This window comes from Apodemus sylvaticus, chromosome 5 (genome assembly GCF_947179515.1).
Source record: "Apodemus sylvaticus chromosome 5, mApoSyl1.1, whole genome shotgun sequence".
Classification (NCBI taxonomy): Eukaryota; Metazoa; Chordata; class Mammalia; order Rodentia; family Muridae; genus Apodemus; species Apodemus sylvaticus.
The window spans coordinates 141,026,980-141,044,589 of record NC_067476.1 but is presented as its reverse complement, the minus strand read 5'-3'; the positions used below and the strand labels follow the sequence as shown (position 1 = coordinate 141,044,589).

General features: G+C 44.8%; 2 protein-coding genes across 3 annotated transcripts in view; one reads left to right on the top strand and one right to left on the bottom strand.

Moving 5' to 3' along the window:
* Gss (glutathione synthetase) overlaps window positions 1-8,462 on the top strand; it is a 30,050-nt gene extending 21,588 nt beyond the window's left edge. Inside the window, exons 9-13 of the mRNA XM_052184041.1 lie at window positions 1,036-1,102; window positions 3,349-3,543; window positions 4,657-4,738; window positions 6,701-6,890; window positions 7,938-8,462. Of these exons, the coding sequence (XP_052040001.1) occupies window positions 1,036-1,102; window positions 3,349-3,543; window positions 4,657-4,738; window positions 6,701-6,890; window positions 7,938-8,061 (658 nt within the window). The 3' untranslated portion in view covers window positions 8,062-8,462. The remainder of the gene's footprint in view (window positions 1-1,035; window positions 1,103-3,348; window positions 3,544-4,656; window positions 4,739-6,700; window positions 6,891-7,937) is intronic.
* A 390-nt stretch (window positions 8,463-8,852) lies between these two features.
* The window catches only part of Acss2 (acyl-CoA synthetase short chain family member 2), a 46,236-nt gene continuing 37,478 nt past the window's right edge, over window positions 8,853-17,610 (bottom strand). For both annotated transcript variants that reach the window (XM_052184039.1, XM_052184040.1), the window contains 11 exons: window positions 15,944-16,081; window positions 15,468-15,638; window positions 15,064-15,197; window positions 14,740-14,872; window positions 14,603-14,659; window positions 14,343-14,423; window positions 12,994-13,102; window positions 10,966-11,034; window positions 10,445-10,621; window positions 9,827-9,901; window positions 8,853-9,695 (listed from right to left, as the gene is read on the bottom strand). In XM_052184039.1, the coding sequence (XP_052039999.1) occupies window positions 9,568-9,695; window positions 9,827-9,901; window positions 10,445-10,621; window positions 10,966-11,034; window positions 12,994-13,102; window positions 14,343-14,423; window positions 14,603-14,659; window positions 14,740-14,872; window positions 15,064-15,197; window positions 15,468-15,638; window positions 15,944-16,081 (1,272 nt within the window). In that variant the 3' untranslated portion in view covers window positions 8,853-9,567. The remainder of the gene's footprint in view (window positions 9,696-9,826; window positions 9,902-10,444; window positions 10,622-10,965; window positions 11,035-12,993; window positions 13,103-14,342; window positions 14,424-14,602; window positions 14,660-14,739; window positions 14,873-15,063; window positions 15,198-15,467; window positions 15,639-15,943; window positions 16,082-17,610) is intronic.

Below are 17,610 nucleotides of genomic sequence, written 5' to 3'. Positions count from 1 at the left end.
CAGGCAGATTTCTGAGTTCGAGACCAGCCTGGTCTACAGAGAAAGTTCCAGGACAGCCAGGGCTACACAGAGAAACCCTGTCTTAAAACAAACAAAAAAACAAAAAAAAGAAAGCTACATAACAAGACCCTGTTTAAAAAAAAAAATGTAGCCAGGTGTGATGGCACACATTTATAATCCAGTGCTTGGGAAGTAGAGGCAGGAAGATCAGGGGCTTTGGGTCATTCTCAGGTACAAAGTGAGTTCAAGGTCAGCCTGGCCTGACTTTAATGAGGCACTGTCTCTAAAAACAAAGTAACAAAAAAGAGCCTCTTTGGACTTTCCCAATCTCACTTCAGATATTTCCAAACCCGGCTGTTATCTTAACAAAATCAAGTAGCTAGTTTACTTTTTAGATAAACTAGAGGATAGGAAATAGGCCAAGGGCTAGGCAAGAAGTTAGCCTAGAGTCAAGTTTTTGCACATCCCCCACCACCACTAGTTTATGAAATCTGGTTGGAATGAAGTCTGGTTTCTGCTACTTTAAGCAGTAGAAATACAAAGTGCATTCTGTCTTGCTAATCCTGGCAACATGATTCTTTTGTTTGTTTGTTTTGTTTGTTTTTTTGAGACAAATGGTTTCTCTGTGTAGCCCTGGCTGTCCTGGAACTCTGTAGACCAGGCTGGCCTCAACTCCACCTGCCTCTGCCTCCCAAGTGCTGAGATTAAAGGTGTGCACCACCACTGCCTGGCTGGCAATAGGATTGTTTCTCTCAAAATTTTGGATACATGTGTTTTTAGTTTTCCCTATGCTAACCTTGTTTCCCTGCTGCCTTCATAAAATATCTTTAGATGCAGAATATTCTGAAGCACTGTGAGCTGCGGACCCGTTTTTAATAGAAGTAGTGGGGTTCTGTTGTCACTAATTCTAGTGAACCCCCTGTCCAAGCTTACTGTATGGATGGCCACATGTACTTTGGGTGTATCCCGAAACAGACTGAACTACCAAACACGTAATAATTTTACTCAGAAGCTTTTCTTCATCCTATGTTACAGAGATGATCAGGAAGTTGCTGTGGTGTACTTCCGAGATGGCTACATGCCCAGTCAGTACAATCCACAGGTTGGTATTTTCTATTGAGCCATTCTGTGCCCAGCTCAGGGTCGAACCCATGCTTTCTTTCCTTCTCCTGGGACTGCTGCACCTTTCTTCTTCATGCTGCCCCTCCCCTTTATTTTACAAGATCTTTAGGATCTGAATCCTCAGGAATCTATCTGTAGGGTGTATAGTCTACTTAGGATTCTTTGGGGTTGAGCTTTATAGGGGACAGCTCTACTGAAGGACAGCTAGGGGAAGTCCTTTTGTTCAGAGACATGGTTAGTGCTGGAAACTTGCTAACTAGAGAAGAGGGAGATTGTCTGTTGGGAAAATGGATCCAAGTTTCAGGACAGGGAGGCAGAGGAACAGTTTAAAATAAACTGTTAAAATAAAAAGAGGAGAGGGTGAGTCACTAAAGGAAAGGAAGTGGTATATAGAGAACAGACCACCTGCACTTGTAGCATGGACATATAGCTATAGGCTTTGTGACTTGTTACACAACTTTTTTTGGGGGGGGGGTGTTGAGACAGGGTTTCTCTGTGTAGCCCTGGCTGTCCTGGAACTCACTTTGTAGACCAGGCTTGCCTTGAACTCAGAAATCCGCCTGCCTTTGTCTCCCAAGTGCTGAGATTAAAGGTGTGCGCCACCACTGCCTGGCTAGATGACTCTTCTTGTGTTTGAGTTTTGATTTTTCTGCTTCTAGGAGACATCTTTCTGGTCTTGTGTTCTGGGCCTCTATGACTCTGTCCAGTCAGTAATTAGCTGACTGAGATGATTGTTGAAGACCAGGTTAAGCTATTCCAATGGACAGCATTGGGTGGAGGCAGGGCTTACGAGTTAGGCCTTAGCCTTGATCCAGATGTGGACAGCACTGGGTGGAGGCAGGGCTTTCGAGTTAGGCCTTAGCCTTGATCCAGATGTGGGCAGGTGTCCGTGATCATGACAAGAACAACTTTCTCCCCAGTGCCTGAGATTGGGGACCAAAGCTGGGAGGCATGATCCTCTGACATTCCCCTGTCTCTTGTATTCTAAGCTCCTACAACAATCAGACTATTCAACCTGAGATTAGCCACCTGCAGACCTTTGTTCATATGATCCTGTGTGCCATAGGGTCCATTCTCCAGTGAGTCTCACCTGTCAGACTGCCTATTGTTGGTATATTACTCAAATTTCACTTCACTGAGCAACAATAACAGATACTGAGTACCAGTGTCAGACCGGAAACTGCATTTCTGTGGGGATATAACAAAAGACAAGGCAAAATCTTGTGTGGTTCTTATGGTGAATACACAGCCTGGTCAGGGAGATGAACATCAGAAAGAAAATAATAGAAAATTTGTTTTTTTTGAGTTTCAGTTTTGTTATGTTTATTGAGGCAGACTCTTGTTCTATAGCCCTGGCATGCTGGAACTCATTATTGTAACTCTGACTTGCTTTGTACTTCAGACCCTACTGCCTCAGCCATCTGGATATTAGCATTACAAATATAGAATGCTATACTCAGCCTGAGGGAAACATCCTTAGTTGAGAGGTAATTGGCTTTGACTGAAAGACCAGGAAGAAAAGATAGTTATGGAGAAACACATACTGTTAGGGGAAAGACTACTGAACCAAGGATGAGGAAGAGAAGGCTGTAGCTATCCACAGGGGAAGGGTAAAATGCAGAGAATTTCAGGCAGAGAAATAAAAGGTCAGTGAGAAGGAATGAAATGTAAGTAATTACAATCTTGTACTGCTAGAATGTGGGAGTTAGGAGTTAGGAGGACTACCTAGGGAGTTACAGGCCAGCCTGGCTACCCAGTGAGACTTGGTCTTTAAAGAGAGGGTGGTTGGAGGAGGGGGGGAGGGAGGAAAAGAGAGGTGGGGAAGAAGGAGGAGGAGAAGCGCGAAGAACTCACCAGTTTTTCCTTACCCTCACAAAGGTAATTTCTTTTGGATGTGGTGATCCCAGCACTTGGGAGACAGCTGTAGATAGATCTCTGTGAGTTTGAGGCCAGTGTGGTCTACATAGCAAGTTTCAGGCTAGACAAAGCTACATAGTGGGACCCTGTTCCTCCTTCCCAAAGACATTTCCTTGTAGTAATTTGCCATTTAACTTTGAACTTGCATTAGTTTGCTAGACCACAAACTCCTGAAAGGCTAGCATCCTGCAGACTGAGAGGTAATATCTGACTCACAAGGATGTTGTCATGATAATCAGCTTAAAGATGAAAAGGCACAGTGTCTGGCACCTCCTCAGTAAAGGCTCTGTGGTCTTATTGCATCTGTAGAACTGGGAAGCACGCCTGCTGCTAGAGAGATCACGTGCTGCCAAGTGTCCGGACATTGCCACACAGCTGGCTGGGACTAAGAAGGTGCAGCAGGAACTGAGCAGGGTGGGCTTGTTGGAAGCGCTGCTCCCGGGCCAGCCTGAGGCTGTGGCCCGCCTCCGTGCCACCTTTGCTGGCCTCTATTCACTGGACATGGTATGTAGTGTTTTTCCTACCACACAACAGAGACCAGGCCCAGATGTGTTGGGGGAGGGTGTAGCACAGCTGGCACTATGGTTGGCATATGGCTCACGTCTTTGGTGCTCTGGGGCATCCCTAAGCCTTGAGGGTCAGTGTCTTAGGGTTTCCATGTGAACATGACCAGGGCACCATGATCAAGGCAACTCTTACAAAGGACAACATTTAACTGGGGCTGCCTTACAGGTTCAGAGGTTCGGTCCATTATCATCAAGGCAGGAGCATGGCAGCATCCAGGCAGGCATGGTGCTGTAGAAGGACCTGAGAGGTCTATATTTTGATTCAAGGCAGCCAGGAGAAGGCTGGCTCATGAGCAGCTAGTAGGGTCTCAAGCCTACCCTTACAGTGACACACTTTCTCCAAGAAGGCCACACCCACTCCAACAGGGCCATACCTCCTAGTAGTGTTGTTTCCTGGGCCAAGCATATTCAGACTACCATTTCAAACTTCTTCAGCAACAGAAATGACGGTTGTCATAGTTAGGGTTTTACTGCTGTGAACAGACACCATGACCAATGCAAGTTTTATAAAAGACAACATTTAATTGGGGTTGGCTTACAGGCTCAGAGGTTCAGTCCATTATCATCAAGGCAGAAACATGGCAGCATCCAGACAAATATGGAGCAGGAGGAGCTGAGAGTTCTACATCTTCATCTGAAGGCTGCTAGTAGAAGACTGACTTCCAGGCAACTAGGGTGAGGGTCTTAAGCCCACACCCACAGTGACACACCTACTCCAACAAGGCCACACCTCCTAATGGGAGGTGAGGGTCTTAAGCCCACACCCACAGTGACACACCCACTCCAACAAGGTACACACCTCTCCACACAACTGTGGAGAGTAGAGAGAATTAAGGAATATCTATAGCCACTTTCTAGGTCTTTGCTGCAGTACTGAAAGCCTCTTTGGTGTTTAGTGCTTCAAGGGAGTTAAGGGTCACATCTGGATTGAAGCGTCTAGCCTAAAGGAATTTATGCTTGTTTTCCCTTCTGTCGCTTCCCTGATGTCACCTTGAATGACCAACAGGACCTGTAGCCTGAGTTCTAGTGACTACTTTCTGCCTCCCATCAGGGTGAAGAAGGGGACCAGGCCATTGCTAAGGCCCTTGCTGCTCCTAGCCACTTTGTTCTGAAGCCCCAGAGAGAGGGCGGAGGTAGGTGAATCTCCTTTGTGGAGCTGCTCAGTGAAAGGCTACAAGTTGTTGCCAGTGCTTATTGGCACTGGGTGTGAATTCAGTCCCAGGCTTAGTGGTTAAAGAGGAAGCAACCCAGATCCCAGCATGGAAACATATCTCCCAGCACCCTGAAACTGAGCACTGTGGGATAATGGGATCTAATTAACCACAGCAGAGAGTTTTGACAAGCTTAATTTTAAGGTACCCATGGGTAAATTTTAGGGAAATGAAATAGGTACATACTGGGAAGTCTAAGAGAATATTTGGTTGTATTCCTGTTTACCATGAAACCCCTTGAGGGCAGGGATCATGTCTACCTTACAGACTTTCCACTTGGGTCTTGGGACAGGTGGGATTCTTCTAGGTAGAAAATGGGGAAGATCATTCTAAACTGAAGAAAGACCATTTGAGTAAAAGCGCTGGGCCATAAAAACATTGACTGGACTGTTGAGGTTAATGAGAAGCTGGTGAGGCTAAGGTTGGAGATGGCAGGAATATGGGTTGGGAATGACTATTAAGGACCTGGTAATAAAGACCACTGAAAATCCAGGAAGTTTGGGATTGGGGAGATGGCTCAGTCAGTAAAGTGATTACTATGCAAGCACTGGATCTTCACCCAAGAAAAAAGCCAAGTATGATAGCAAGCATCTGTAGTTCTAAGACTTGGGAATAGAGCATAGAAAAAGGCAGATGTGGGGGCTCAGTGGATAGCCAATCTAGCTGAAACAGCAGGCTCCAGGTTCAGTGAGAGACCCTGCCTCAAAAACTAAGGTAGAGGGCCATGGGCCACTGAAGAAAATACCTCAATACTGGCCTCAGCCTCCACTTACATATGTGTGCGTGTGTGTGTGCATGTGCATGCACATTCCCCTCCCCCCACAAATATGTTATAAACTGTATTTTATCACAAGTGAGGTAGTAAGCTATTAAAGTTCTAACAGGGAAGGGACACATGAACTATTCAGGATCCAAGTAGGTTTAGTAGTGATGAGCTTCGGCCTTTATAGGTTTCCTGGAATGAGAAGAGGTATTTGTGACAGAGACCATGGAAGAAGGCTGAAATCATTGTCAAGAAGACCTACATAGAGGCCCAGATTAGGATTATGACAATATAGACTCTAGATGGTGACATTTCTGAGTTGGGAACATAGGTAAGCTAACTAAGGTGACATAGCGAGAGTGAACTTATAGGACTCAGGGATGCCTTTCATTCTATTAGGAGTAGCAAGTTCAGGAGAAGTAAGTTCTAGCAGAAACAGATATCCATGTGGATATGCTGAGTTTGCATTAGGGACATGTGGTACATGCTTATGATGTCTAGAACAAAGAATATGAGTTAAAAGATTTAGGGGTTAACATATACAGTATAGATGAAGCCTTAGGGACAGCAAGTAGAGGACAGAGCAAAGATAGAGAATTTCTAAGGAACCTCAACATTTGTGTGTGTGTGTGCGTGCACACGTGTGCCCGTGTGTCCACATAGTCACATCCATTGTCTTCCTCTATTACTCTATTGCTCTCCACCATTTTTTAAAACACAGTCTGTGTTTTAATCCAGGACTTCACCAACTGACTAGACTAGTGGCTAGCCAGCAGCTCTGGAGATGCACCTATCCCCACCTTCCGCTTCTCCAGCACTAAGAGAGTGTTACAGACACATCTACCCCACACCCTAGCTTACATGGGTACTGGGGATCAGAACTCAGGTCTTTGTGTTTGCACAACACTTTACAGACTGAGACATCTTCTGAGGCCCAGGAAACCTCAACATTTAAAAAGAGAAGGAACCAGTGATGGTGGCTGAGGAGAAACATCCATAGATGGCTAAGCAGAACAGGGTGGTGACGGGGGTGTTGACTTGCATATGGGCTCTCTTGTCGAGGCGTTCTTTCCTTCTCAGAAGCCAGATATGCTCTGTGTGACTGGCCAGTTTAATTGCAGGTAATAACTTATATGGGGAGGAAATGGTCCAAGCTCTGGAGCAGCTGAAGGACAATGAGGAGAGAGCCTCCTACATCCTCATGGAGAAGATTGAACCTGAGCCTTTTGGGAATTGCTTGCTACGGCCTGGTAGCCCTACCCAAGTGGTCCAGTGTATCTCGGAGTTGGGTATTTTTGGAGTCTATGTCAGGTAAGCCAGTTAGGAGCAGCTTCTTCTACTACATCCCTGCAAGAATGCCAACCAAGAAATCACAGAATGAACCTTGGATAGAGGCCTGAGCTACAGAGTTTAGTTTTAGCTCTAGCTTTATTTCCTGTGTCCTTGCCTGTTAAATAAGGCCAAGAATCCAAGACTAACCCAGCCCACAGCATTAACAGTGAATCCTGCAAGAGACATGCTTTATAACTATAAAGGAAATTCTATGCAGTACCAAGATGATTGAGAAAAGATGGTCGGGACCACAGGTCAAGTATGAAAGTCTGAGTAGGGATTCCAGAGATAGACCAGGAGTGGGGAGTATTTAGTGGCTTTGAAATGCTCAGTAGCTTCTGGATTTGGATTTAAAAGTAAGAATCAAGAAGGAGGCACGGTAGTATATGCCTTTTGTCCTAGAACTTAGGAGGCAGAGACAGGCAGGCAGATAGCTCTCAATGAGGTAAAGGCCAGCAAGTTCCTGGACAGCCAAGGCTACACAGTGAGACCCTGTTTCAAAAAAAGAAGAAAAATAGAAAAGAGAGGACTTTGGAACTGGTAAAGAACAAGGCCTTAATACAACTGCCTGAAAAGTACTTGAAGGTCAGGGCATGGTGTAAAGACAACCAGAGGCCACCATGCCAGGCCCTCTACCTCAGCCTCTAACTACTTGCAGCATTTTGCCTGCTACTCTTCCTACCCCTACTCCCATTACTACCGCAGGCACCTTGAAAGAGAGTTAAAGGTAACATATAGCTCAGGACACAAATATGCATCTGAATCATGCTATAAGCTTTTCTCCATTTAGTTAGTCCATGTGACCATCCTGTAATATAAGAAGACTTTTTCAATTTTGAATTAAAGACATTTTTAGGAAGGTTAAGAAGCTTCAGAGCTAATAATTTCCAAGTTGGGAAGCAACTCCAAATATGATTCTAAAATCTTAGCATTTCTTAAATGTAGTCCCTTCCAATTTTCTAGTCACCTGGGACCAGAGGAGGGCCTAGGTTTCTAATGTCATGCCTCCTGATCTCATTTCTACAGACAGGGGACAACACTGGTGATGAACAAGCATGTGGGGCATCTGCTTCGAACCAAAGCCATTGAGCATGCAGATGGAGGTGTGGCAGCAGGAGTGGCAGTCCTGGACAACCCCTACCCTGTGTGAAAGCACGATCTGGACTTCACTCAAGAGACCTTTTATCCCCTGTACTTGGCATATCTCTCCTGAGGGGCTTACCCCTGTCCCTATCTTAGGGGAGCTTGTCTCTTCCATAGACCTCCAAAAGCTTCAGGGAAGGGAAAATCCAGGGTACCTTCTTTCAGCCTTCCATCTGAGGACCAGAAAAACTATGATTACATTGGAAGAGTTTTGGAGGTCCCCAGATTTTTGAGTGTGGGAATAGAAGCTGCTTTGAGGCAAAGGCCCTGCGATTCTTCATTGTCCTCTCACCAGCCTTTCCAGCAGGTTCTAGTGCCTTGACCTGGGGTAGGACCAAGTGACAGGAGGAAGAGAGTAGAAGGGCATAGACTTACCCAGCTCTGCCCTAAATAAAATAACAATGCTGATTCAATGACTCATTGTTTCATGTACCAAGGGGAGGAGGGCAGGTCATGTAAGATGAATATGCCAGAAAGGTGACTGGGTCTCACTGGGAGGGGGGGAGTGGGGGTATCTCATTGGCTTCAGATCCCATAGATGAGACCCTTAAAGTTCTCTAATCCTTAGTCACTCCCAGAGGACTGTTGGGTCAAGACATCCAAGGAAGGAGCAATCCTGGTGTGACATCATAGATATGAACTGGCTTCTCAGTCCTGCTTAGGGTCTCCTCAGAGGTCTTCAGGGTGGAGCTTTGCCTATTCTGTCAAAATTAAGGGGTTTGGGGCATAGCAGTTCCCTTCCCATCTGCCACACACATCAGAGCAGATAATGAACACACAGATACCTTAAAAAAGCAATTATGTTCTTGAGCTCAGAAACTTTATTCCTATAACAGTGTGTCTTGAGCACAAAAAGTACAAGAAAAGAGTTTCACCTATAAGTGCCTCTCATGGTCAGAGTTCTGTTCATGGTGTAGGACTAGGAATGTTAACTCCTTTGGTTCTAGGATCAGTATATCTTATTCTTTCAATATAGCAGATGATATGAAAGTCCTCTGGAGACTGAACCAACCTGCCTAGTCTCTAAAGCAAATGGGCAGACAACGCTACCATCTGCAAGGAATTCAGACTCAGAACAGAGACAATAAAGTATTTTAAAAAGTAATTATTCATAGACTCACAAACTGTCATTTCTAAAGACTGGTGCAGGCCCAAGATAAGAACTGGTGCTTTCAGAGAAAGCTGAAAGGATTACAGCTGCTGCCCTGCTTCCAGTTAGGCCCTCACTTAGACTCTGAATAGCGAACTTTGGTTGAGGACATGGTGTTCAAGTCTCTGTTCTGGGCTTGGAGACCTCTCTGTAGTCTAGGGGCGTATCTGTGTGAAGCTGACCTGAGCTCTGTCCCTTCTACCTGGTAGTCTAGATAACTGTCTCCCTAGTTTCAACCAAAGTGTCAACTAGCACTGGCTAGCTGACAACTAGTACTGTCAACTAGTACTCCTGGGTGAGGGACAGGATGGATGGGCAGAAATTTGGAGAGCCAAGCACAGGGAAATCCTGGACAAGTCTTGTTCACTGGGTGGTCAGGCAGCGGTGACTGAAGAGATGGTTGATGACAGATGGGTCAGCCACTGTAGATGTATCCCCCAGGTCATGGTCATTCTGAGCAATCTTCCGGAGTACTCGCCTCATGATTTTCCCTGGTAACCCACACAGCTCTTATTACTTGGTAATAGCACTGACTGGTCCCAGCCCTTCTAAGGACTTTCATCCACATACCTGCCACCCCTGGCTGCAGACCATCCCAATTCCTGGGGAACTCTAAACTTACCTGAGCGTGTTTTAGGCAAGCCAGGTGCATTCTGGATGTAGTCTGGTGTGGCAATGGGGCCAATCTTTTCTCTAACTGTAATCAACAAATTATCAAGCATATCTTTAGAGCCTTTTGCCAGACTTCCTAAAAGCCAATGACTTTATTTCCCCAGCTATTCCTTCTTCAGAGTTCTGCCTAGAGTCATTCTGAGGTTTCCTGTTCCCCATTCTTTCTAGACAGCGTCTCTATTCCTTTCTTTTATTTTAGTCCATGCTCATGGAACTTTGTCTCTAAAATCAGCCTGTTAGAGTTTAAATCCCAGCCCTGGCAGCACAGCCTTGAGCAAGCAATTTAACTTCTCTGCACCTGAAGTTTCTTCTTTTTACAACTAGAGGAGCAACAGGATCCATTTCATGGGGGTAATTATAGGGATTAAATGGGATAAAGCACTTAAGGCACTGATCCTAGTGGTGACACAGAGAAAGTTTTCTAAAAATGTTGGTTGTTATTATCCCAGTAGGAAATTAGTGGGACTGGGGAAGAAAAGCAGACACCCTAGGATCTGTCTGTAATTTGCTGCAGCCTCACCCCAATAACTTGCAGACCCTTCCATTCCTGCCCCAGGAAGCTCCTTACTCTGCTTCTTGAGTTCCTCGGTGAGCGTGGGGCTGAAGGTATGGCCATCACACAAGGTAACAAAGCAGTAGAGGCATTCACCCTTCACAGGATGAGGGTGGCCCACCACAGCTGCCTCCGCCACAGCCTCATGTTCCACAAGTGCCGATTCCACCTCTGCTGTACTCAGAAGATGTCCTTGTCAAGAGAAAGGAAGTGCATGAGAGGGACTGATCCTCCCTTGCCTTAGCTCTTGCTCCCATATGCATCCACAGGGCTGATCTGATCTGGTCAAATAGGAAAGGCTTTCGTTCACTCTTAAATGGTATGCCTCTGAGCATGTCTTGACCCTCCTAGACCCTCTCTCTTAGTGTATGCTAGCATGCATTATACTTTTCCTCTAAAACCTGGGACCAGAACTGAATGACACACTCTACACACAGTCTCACAATAGGATTGTCCTGGCTCATTTTCAAAGTTTTTTGTCTAGGAGTTGCTAGGGGGAAAGAACTAACAAAATGTAAGAGATATAGGACCCTCACCAGACACATTGAGCATGTCATCAATCCTGCCAGTGATCCAGTAATAGCCATCCTGATCCCGTCGGCAGCCTGGGAAGAAATGTCTGACACAGTGAATACCCTAGAGCAGGATACATGATTTATAATGTAAAACTGCCACACCTACTACAGTAGCTTATTGGGATCTTTTAACAAGTTTTCATGCTTCTGTTTTTGTTTGCCTTCACATCCAGTGTCCAAGACGGCCCCACCAATCTCCATCCTCTAGTTTATTGAAGACATTTTAGCTTCTGTCTTGGTCTGTTCTCCCAGATCATTTGTTCTGGGTGTAGCCAGGTGCCATGTGAGTAACTCTTTGGAGAGATCCTACTTAAACTTTATTCTTCCAGAGGACCAAGGTTCAGTTCCCAGCACCCATGTCAAACAGCTTACAACTGCCTAAAGCCGGGTGAGTCAGAATGTAGAAAGACCCTCTAGGCTGTTAAGCTTCTCGATGACTACAGCAGCAGCTAAAAGCTTGATCCTTACACAAGATACCCTGACTAAAAAGGGCCTAACCAAGACACTCCCAGATCCCGATCCTCAAGAAACTGTGTTGTTTGAGGCTGTCAACTTTGGCATAATTTTTGCATGGCAATAAATAATATACCCAATCTCAAGTTTTTTTTTTAGAACATTCAAAATTATTTTCCAGATACTAATTAGCTACCCTCACCGTGTGTGTGTGTGTGTGTGTGTGTGTGTGTGTGTGTGTGTGTGTGTGTGTGATATTGAGGACTAAGACTTCAGATATGCTAGGCAAACATGCTACTACTGAGCTATTCCCCACACCCTCCTGTTTTCACACAGGGTCTTATGCACCTCAGGCTGGTCTCAAATTCACTTTGTATCAAAGTTGGCCCTAAAATTCCTAATTCTTCTGCTTCTACATCCCAAGTTCTAACACCACATTGTGCTCAGTTTAATGCAGTGCTGAGAACAGATTCCAGAATTTTATACATACGTAGGCAAGTGTTCTAACAACTGAGCTACATCCCAGCCTCCACTACTTTGAATAAAATCTAGACTGCTTTCCATGTCTACACAACTCTGTATTGCCTCTTAGCTATCTTTACAACTTAATGAAGCACTCTTCCCTAGGCTTGCTTCACTCCAGCCTCACAGCCTTCAGTCCATTTCTTATGTATTTCAAGGTTGTATCCACTCTTTATAATATTCTTATTGTGGATTTCTCTGTGCTTGATCCCCTTTAAATCCTCAGGCCTTCTCTGGCCATCCTTGAAGGCACTACCTCATTGTTTTCTTCATAACATGTCTCTCTACCTATGACTAACTTGTAACTAATAAACTTGGTTTATTGTCTGTCCCCTCTTTACTAAAACATAAGCCCCTAAGACAGCAGATTTTGACAGTGTTATTTACAGTAATATACCATGTGTTCATTAGTTCAGTGCCTGGTCATCGTAGCCACTGAATAAATACAGCAGGATGAATGAACTGGTAGACAGAAAATGAACAAATAGGCTCTAGATATGAGGCCCAACATGACATAGTAATACCCATTTCTACATGCCCTATCTATCAACACTAGAGTAGAAAATAGAAGCCTGTTTCCATAGACATCTAATCTCAGATGGTGCCATCCTGAGACTGTTCCTATAACACTCATCTCTGCTCTTTTTCAAAAATTATTTTTACTATATGTGTGTAGGTTTATGTTTGAGTGTATCCACTTGTGTGGGTGTGACCACCAAAGAAAGAAGAGGGCACTGGATCCCCTGGAGCTGGAGTTACAGGCGGTTGTGAGCAGCCTGCATGGGTGCTGGGAACCAAACTTGGGTCCTCTGGAAGAGCAGCAAGTGCTCCTAACCACTGACCCATCTCTTCAGCCCTCATTCCTGCTCTTATAGCCTTCACTGTAGCTCTCCTAGATACCAGATTCGGACATTAGGGCATATTCCTTTCTGTTATTCATCCCTAGCCACGTCTTCTGAAAACGGAAGACGCATGTCTTGGAAAGAGGGGTGGGGCAGGACAGCCAAGGCTCACCATCTCCGGTCACATAGTAGCCAGGGAACTTCTTAAAGTAGGTGGTCTCAAAACGTGTGTGGTTCCCATAAACTGTGCGCATGATCCCTGGCCAGGGCTGCTTGAACACCTGGGGATACAGAAGGTACACGGATGGCATCTTCTAGGCTGTCTCACAGGCAGACAGCCATAGGCAGCACTCCTAAGCCTGAAGGAAAAGATCCTAAATGCCATCCCTGAGAAGTAGTGCAAAGTACAGGCTTTGGGGATACATAATTTTCTATTTATTTTTATGTGTGTTAGTATATGAATGTGTATGTGTGTGTATGTGTGTGTCTGCATGTGTGTGTTGTATGAGTATCTGCTATATGGATGTGCACCTTGTGTGGTGCCTGCCTTAAAATGTTAAGATTTTTGTTGTGAGCCTGACTTGGAATCCCAATTCTATATGACCTCAGGTAAGTTACTTTGTTTCTCTGGACTTCAGGACCTTCATCTGTAAATAATAAATCCTAAAGTTATTATAAGGATTAAAATACTAGTATGTGAAAAACTGTCTAGCACAGTGTTCTGTGAATAATAGACATCTAGAAATTTTGAGTTTCTTTTGGATTTACTCAGGAAAGCGGGTTCAGTTAGATGCAAGAAAGTCATATAAAATGGAAGCTATATTAGTGAATAAATATTCTAATCAAAAGAATTTTGTACCAGCAAAATTCAGATAGAGTAAGAAAGCTCAGATTCAAGTCCTGCCTTTGTTACTAACTTGATCTTGGAAAGGTGAAATGAGATTGAGATCTGACAGGTACTAGCCACAAAAATGGCAGCAGCTAACACTTAAGAACACTAACTGCAGTTCCAGACTAATCCTTTTGTATGGATTATCTAATTTAATAAAATGTAGGAGATAAAAAGTACTATTATTCATACATATTATAACCCATTTTATAAATGAAAAAATTACATTCAAAGGCAATAGGTAACAGCTTATCTGAGGTCACAGAAGAGGCAGAATCAGGATCTGAGTACAGGCAGGCTGGCTCCAGAGCCTACATGATTAGTCTTTAAGCTACAAAGACTCCTTTTTCTAGAAATGGATGTCAAAGGAAAGATTAAGTCTAAGTCTTCCTGACTCAAAAAACCATCATCATGAATCTTGGAATATAATCTATAAGGACCCTTAAGAGCCTATGTACCAAAAAGTAAAGATGCAGGAAGTCATTTGGATTGATCTCCATGGGTGTTTTTCAGCAGAGGGCAAACTCAACTGTATTTGTCATTAGCAACTACCAGGGAAGATAAGGGTATAAACTCTAAAACAAAGTATCCTTAGCAGACCCTTTCTTCTCCCAAAGATCCCAGATTCTCACCAGATAACCTTCAGCTTCCCCTTCCAGCTCTTCCCCTGACTCATTCAGGATTGCAGGCGCTACGCCGAAGAATGGGAAAGACTAAAAGCAAATGAGAGGCACAACCAGGAAGAAGAATGAGGCAACTCTGTCTCAGCTTCCACAGAACCCCAGAGCCCCAGACTCCTCCTAGGTCTCAGGCCAGAACCCTAGTCTCTAGTGGGCCAACAGCCCCACCCCTACCCTGCCAAGCCTAGGGCCAGCAGAAGCACTTTACTCACAGCAGAACCAGGTTTCATGGGTGTGGCACCAGGAAGAGGGGTCAGCATATGGCCACCCTGTGGAAGTCAGAGATCAGGGATTGAGTCACTTTTCCTACACTGTCCCTAATCCCTAGCCTCCTGAATCCCTTACTCACTGTTTCTGTTTGCCAGAAGGTGTCTACAATGGGGCAACGCTGGGAACCTACTACCCGGTGGTACCATAGCCAAGCTTCAGGGTTGATGGGTTCACCTACTGTGCCCAGCACCTGCAAGGATGCCCGGCTATGCCTTGAGCAGGAGAGTGGAAGAGAAGAAAATTCTGAGTACCACTAGGAACCAAAATACACACACATTTAGCATTCCTTTGCCCCCTCCCCTACCCCAGGTCAGGAAGTTGAGACAATAGAAAGAAACATCACAAAAGACAGTGCTCAGCTCTGAAGGATACCTAGGGGACAACAGATGGGGAAGGGTCTCACTTGGTGACAGGATCATCTCCAAACTTCATGAGCATCCGGATTGCTGTTGGTGCCGTGTAGAACTTGGTCACCTTGTATTTGTCCACAATGCTCCACAAGCGGCCTTCATCTGGGTATGTGGGGATCCCCTCAAACTGACCCGAATGAGATCTAGTTATTTGGGCCCTTCCCAATAGTCTTTCCATTCCCTACCAATCCCTCAGGTTGAGGATTCATCCTTTATGACCAATTATGTCTTTACCCTCTGACCACACAAGTCACAAAACTTTCTAATAGGACATACAACCCCTCAAAATTCCTCTTTCTCCAGGAAGTAGGTCCCTGTACAAGTTTCCCTTTAGACTAGGAAGCTTTGGGAAATTGTCACCCAGGAGAATTTTGTCCATGCCCAGCTCCCATCTCACCAAAACACTAGTGGCACCATTAGCCAGTGGCCCATAGGTGACATAGGAATGACCAGTGATCCAGCCAATGTCTGCTGTGCACCAGAACACATCCTCCGGGTGGAAATCAAACACATACTTGAAAGTTGTAGCCACATAGAGCATGTAGCCTCCAATTGTGTGCACCACACCCTGTGGGGAGAATGGGGCCTCAGTTGAGGTTTTGTGTCCACCTCTACTGACCAACAAATAGAGCCTGCACAGAGCTGGAAAACAATCCTTCTTAAAGATTTTAATCCTCCCAATGCCCTTTCATGGCATGTCTCTCTTTGATCTCCTTTATCGCACCCTGATGTCACAAGTATATTGACCACTTACATTCTTCTGAGTCACCTGTATCACTCAAATCCCCAGTACTCATTCCAACAGTTTCTGTTGGTCACTCCAGGCTCCCTTGGAGACTCACTTCTCACCCTTCCATAGGCACACACACTTGCCTTGGGTTTGCCTGTGGAGCCACTGGTGTACAAGATGAAGAGTGGGTCCTCGGCATCACACCACTCAGGCTCACACTCGTCTCCTGCCTGCTGCATGAGTTCATGCCACCACAAGTCAACCCCTTCATTCCAGCAGATCTGGGGGAAGACAGGAATGGGCAGGGAAGAACTGTGAGGCAGGAGACAGCCTACCTGGTACCTGGAGGTTAAGGCCCTACATATAGGGGGAAAGGAAAGGAAGGGGGCCCTTCACAGAAACAATGGAACGGAGAAAACAGACTTACTCTGCCATTCGTGCTCTTCCTCTACCCCTCGCTTACTTGGCTTACTCTGAGGAATGCCACTTTACTGTGGCATTGCACGTCTTGCAGCTCTCAGCTGAAATGCCACCGTTTTAGGAAGACTCCCCTGAACCTTATCTGACACCCCCATCCCACCTGTTGTTATTCATCAACCTGCTTTATTCCCATACAACACATATTTCCAGGTATTTTCTTCTTGATTATTATCTCCCTCAACTAGATAGGGACCTCTTGGAGGGTGGTGGTATAGCTGTATTTTCCCCATAGCCTTAGCACCTAGTAATGTATTTGACACTCAAAAGACATTTTTGTTGGATAAATAACTATGCATACACAGCCTGAATACACACATACACACTATAGGACTGATTGCACATCAGCAGTAATGTAGACAACCACACAATTCAGAAAAACAAAATTAGTCACTGCCTACAGGTGAGGGAAGCACTTAATTCTTTTAGTTAGTAGCAAGAGAACCCAACAGATTTGGGTTCAGGAATTTTTTCCTATATGTTTAGATGCCTCCCACCTTGGAGGTTCTCTCTGGTGTCTTTATCAAAGTAGAACCAATAGAGTTTCCCATGGCAGCTCCTACTTGAGACAGGTTCCACTCAGCAGGAAGTCTTGTTTCAAGTTAGTAGAGAAGCAAAAGGTAAGGGATGGCCTACTATGCTTGATTGACTTGACAATGACTTCAGGATCTGCTTTCCTGAAGTTTCTCTCACCTCTCCTTTGAAACTATTTTCTTTTCCTAAATATGTTACCTCTTTGAAAACTAGTTTTTCCAGTCTAAACTCTGTTGGGTGAAGTTGGATTCCCTTGATGCCTCAAAAATTACACTGGAGTTCAATCTTCTGCCCATATATGGGAAGTCACTCGTTTTTCTGTTTTCTTATTTATGTGTATGTGTGTGGATGTTGAGTATATGTTGGAGTGCCATGGAAATGCAAAATGCCTTGGCAAGAGGAGGGTTTTACATCCCGTTTGTGAGCCACTTGATGTGAGTGCTTGGAGCCCTGTTTCCTTCAAAAACTGAAAGTGCTCTTAATGTTAAACCATTTCTCTAGTCCCTTTAGGAGCTTTAAACAAGGTAGTTCCTTTTACCATAAAAGTCTGACATGATCTTGTAAATGTCAATAGAGATATGATTGCAGACTAACTAAAGTCAGAAAGGTTAGGGGTACATTTAATGACCACTGGAGAAAAGGTTAAGACGGTGAGAAATATTTGGAGTTTTCTTTATCTACCTTAAAGCCAGTCAGTAAATTATTTTATTTTACTTTAAGAGAAGGTCTCAAGCTGGAGAGATGGCTCAGTGATGCTGAGAGACGTTCTTTCAGAGGTCCTTAGTTCAATTCCCAGCAA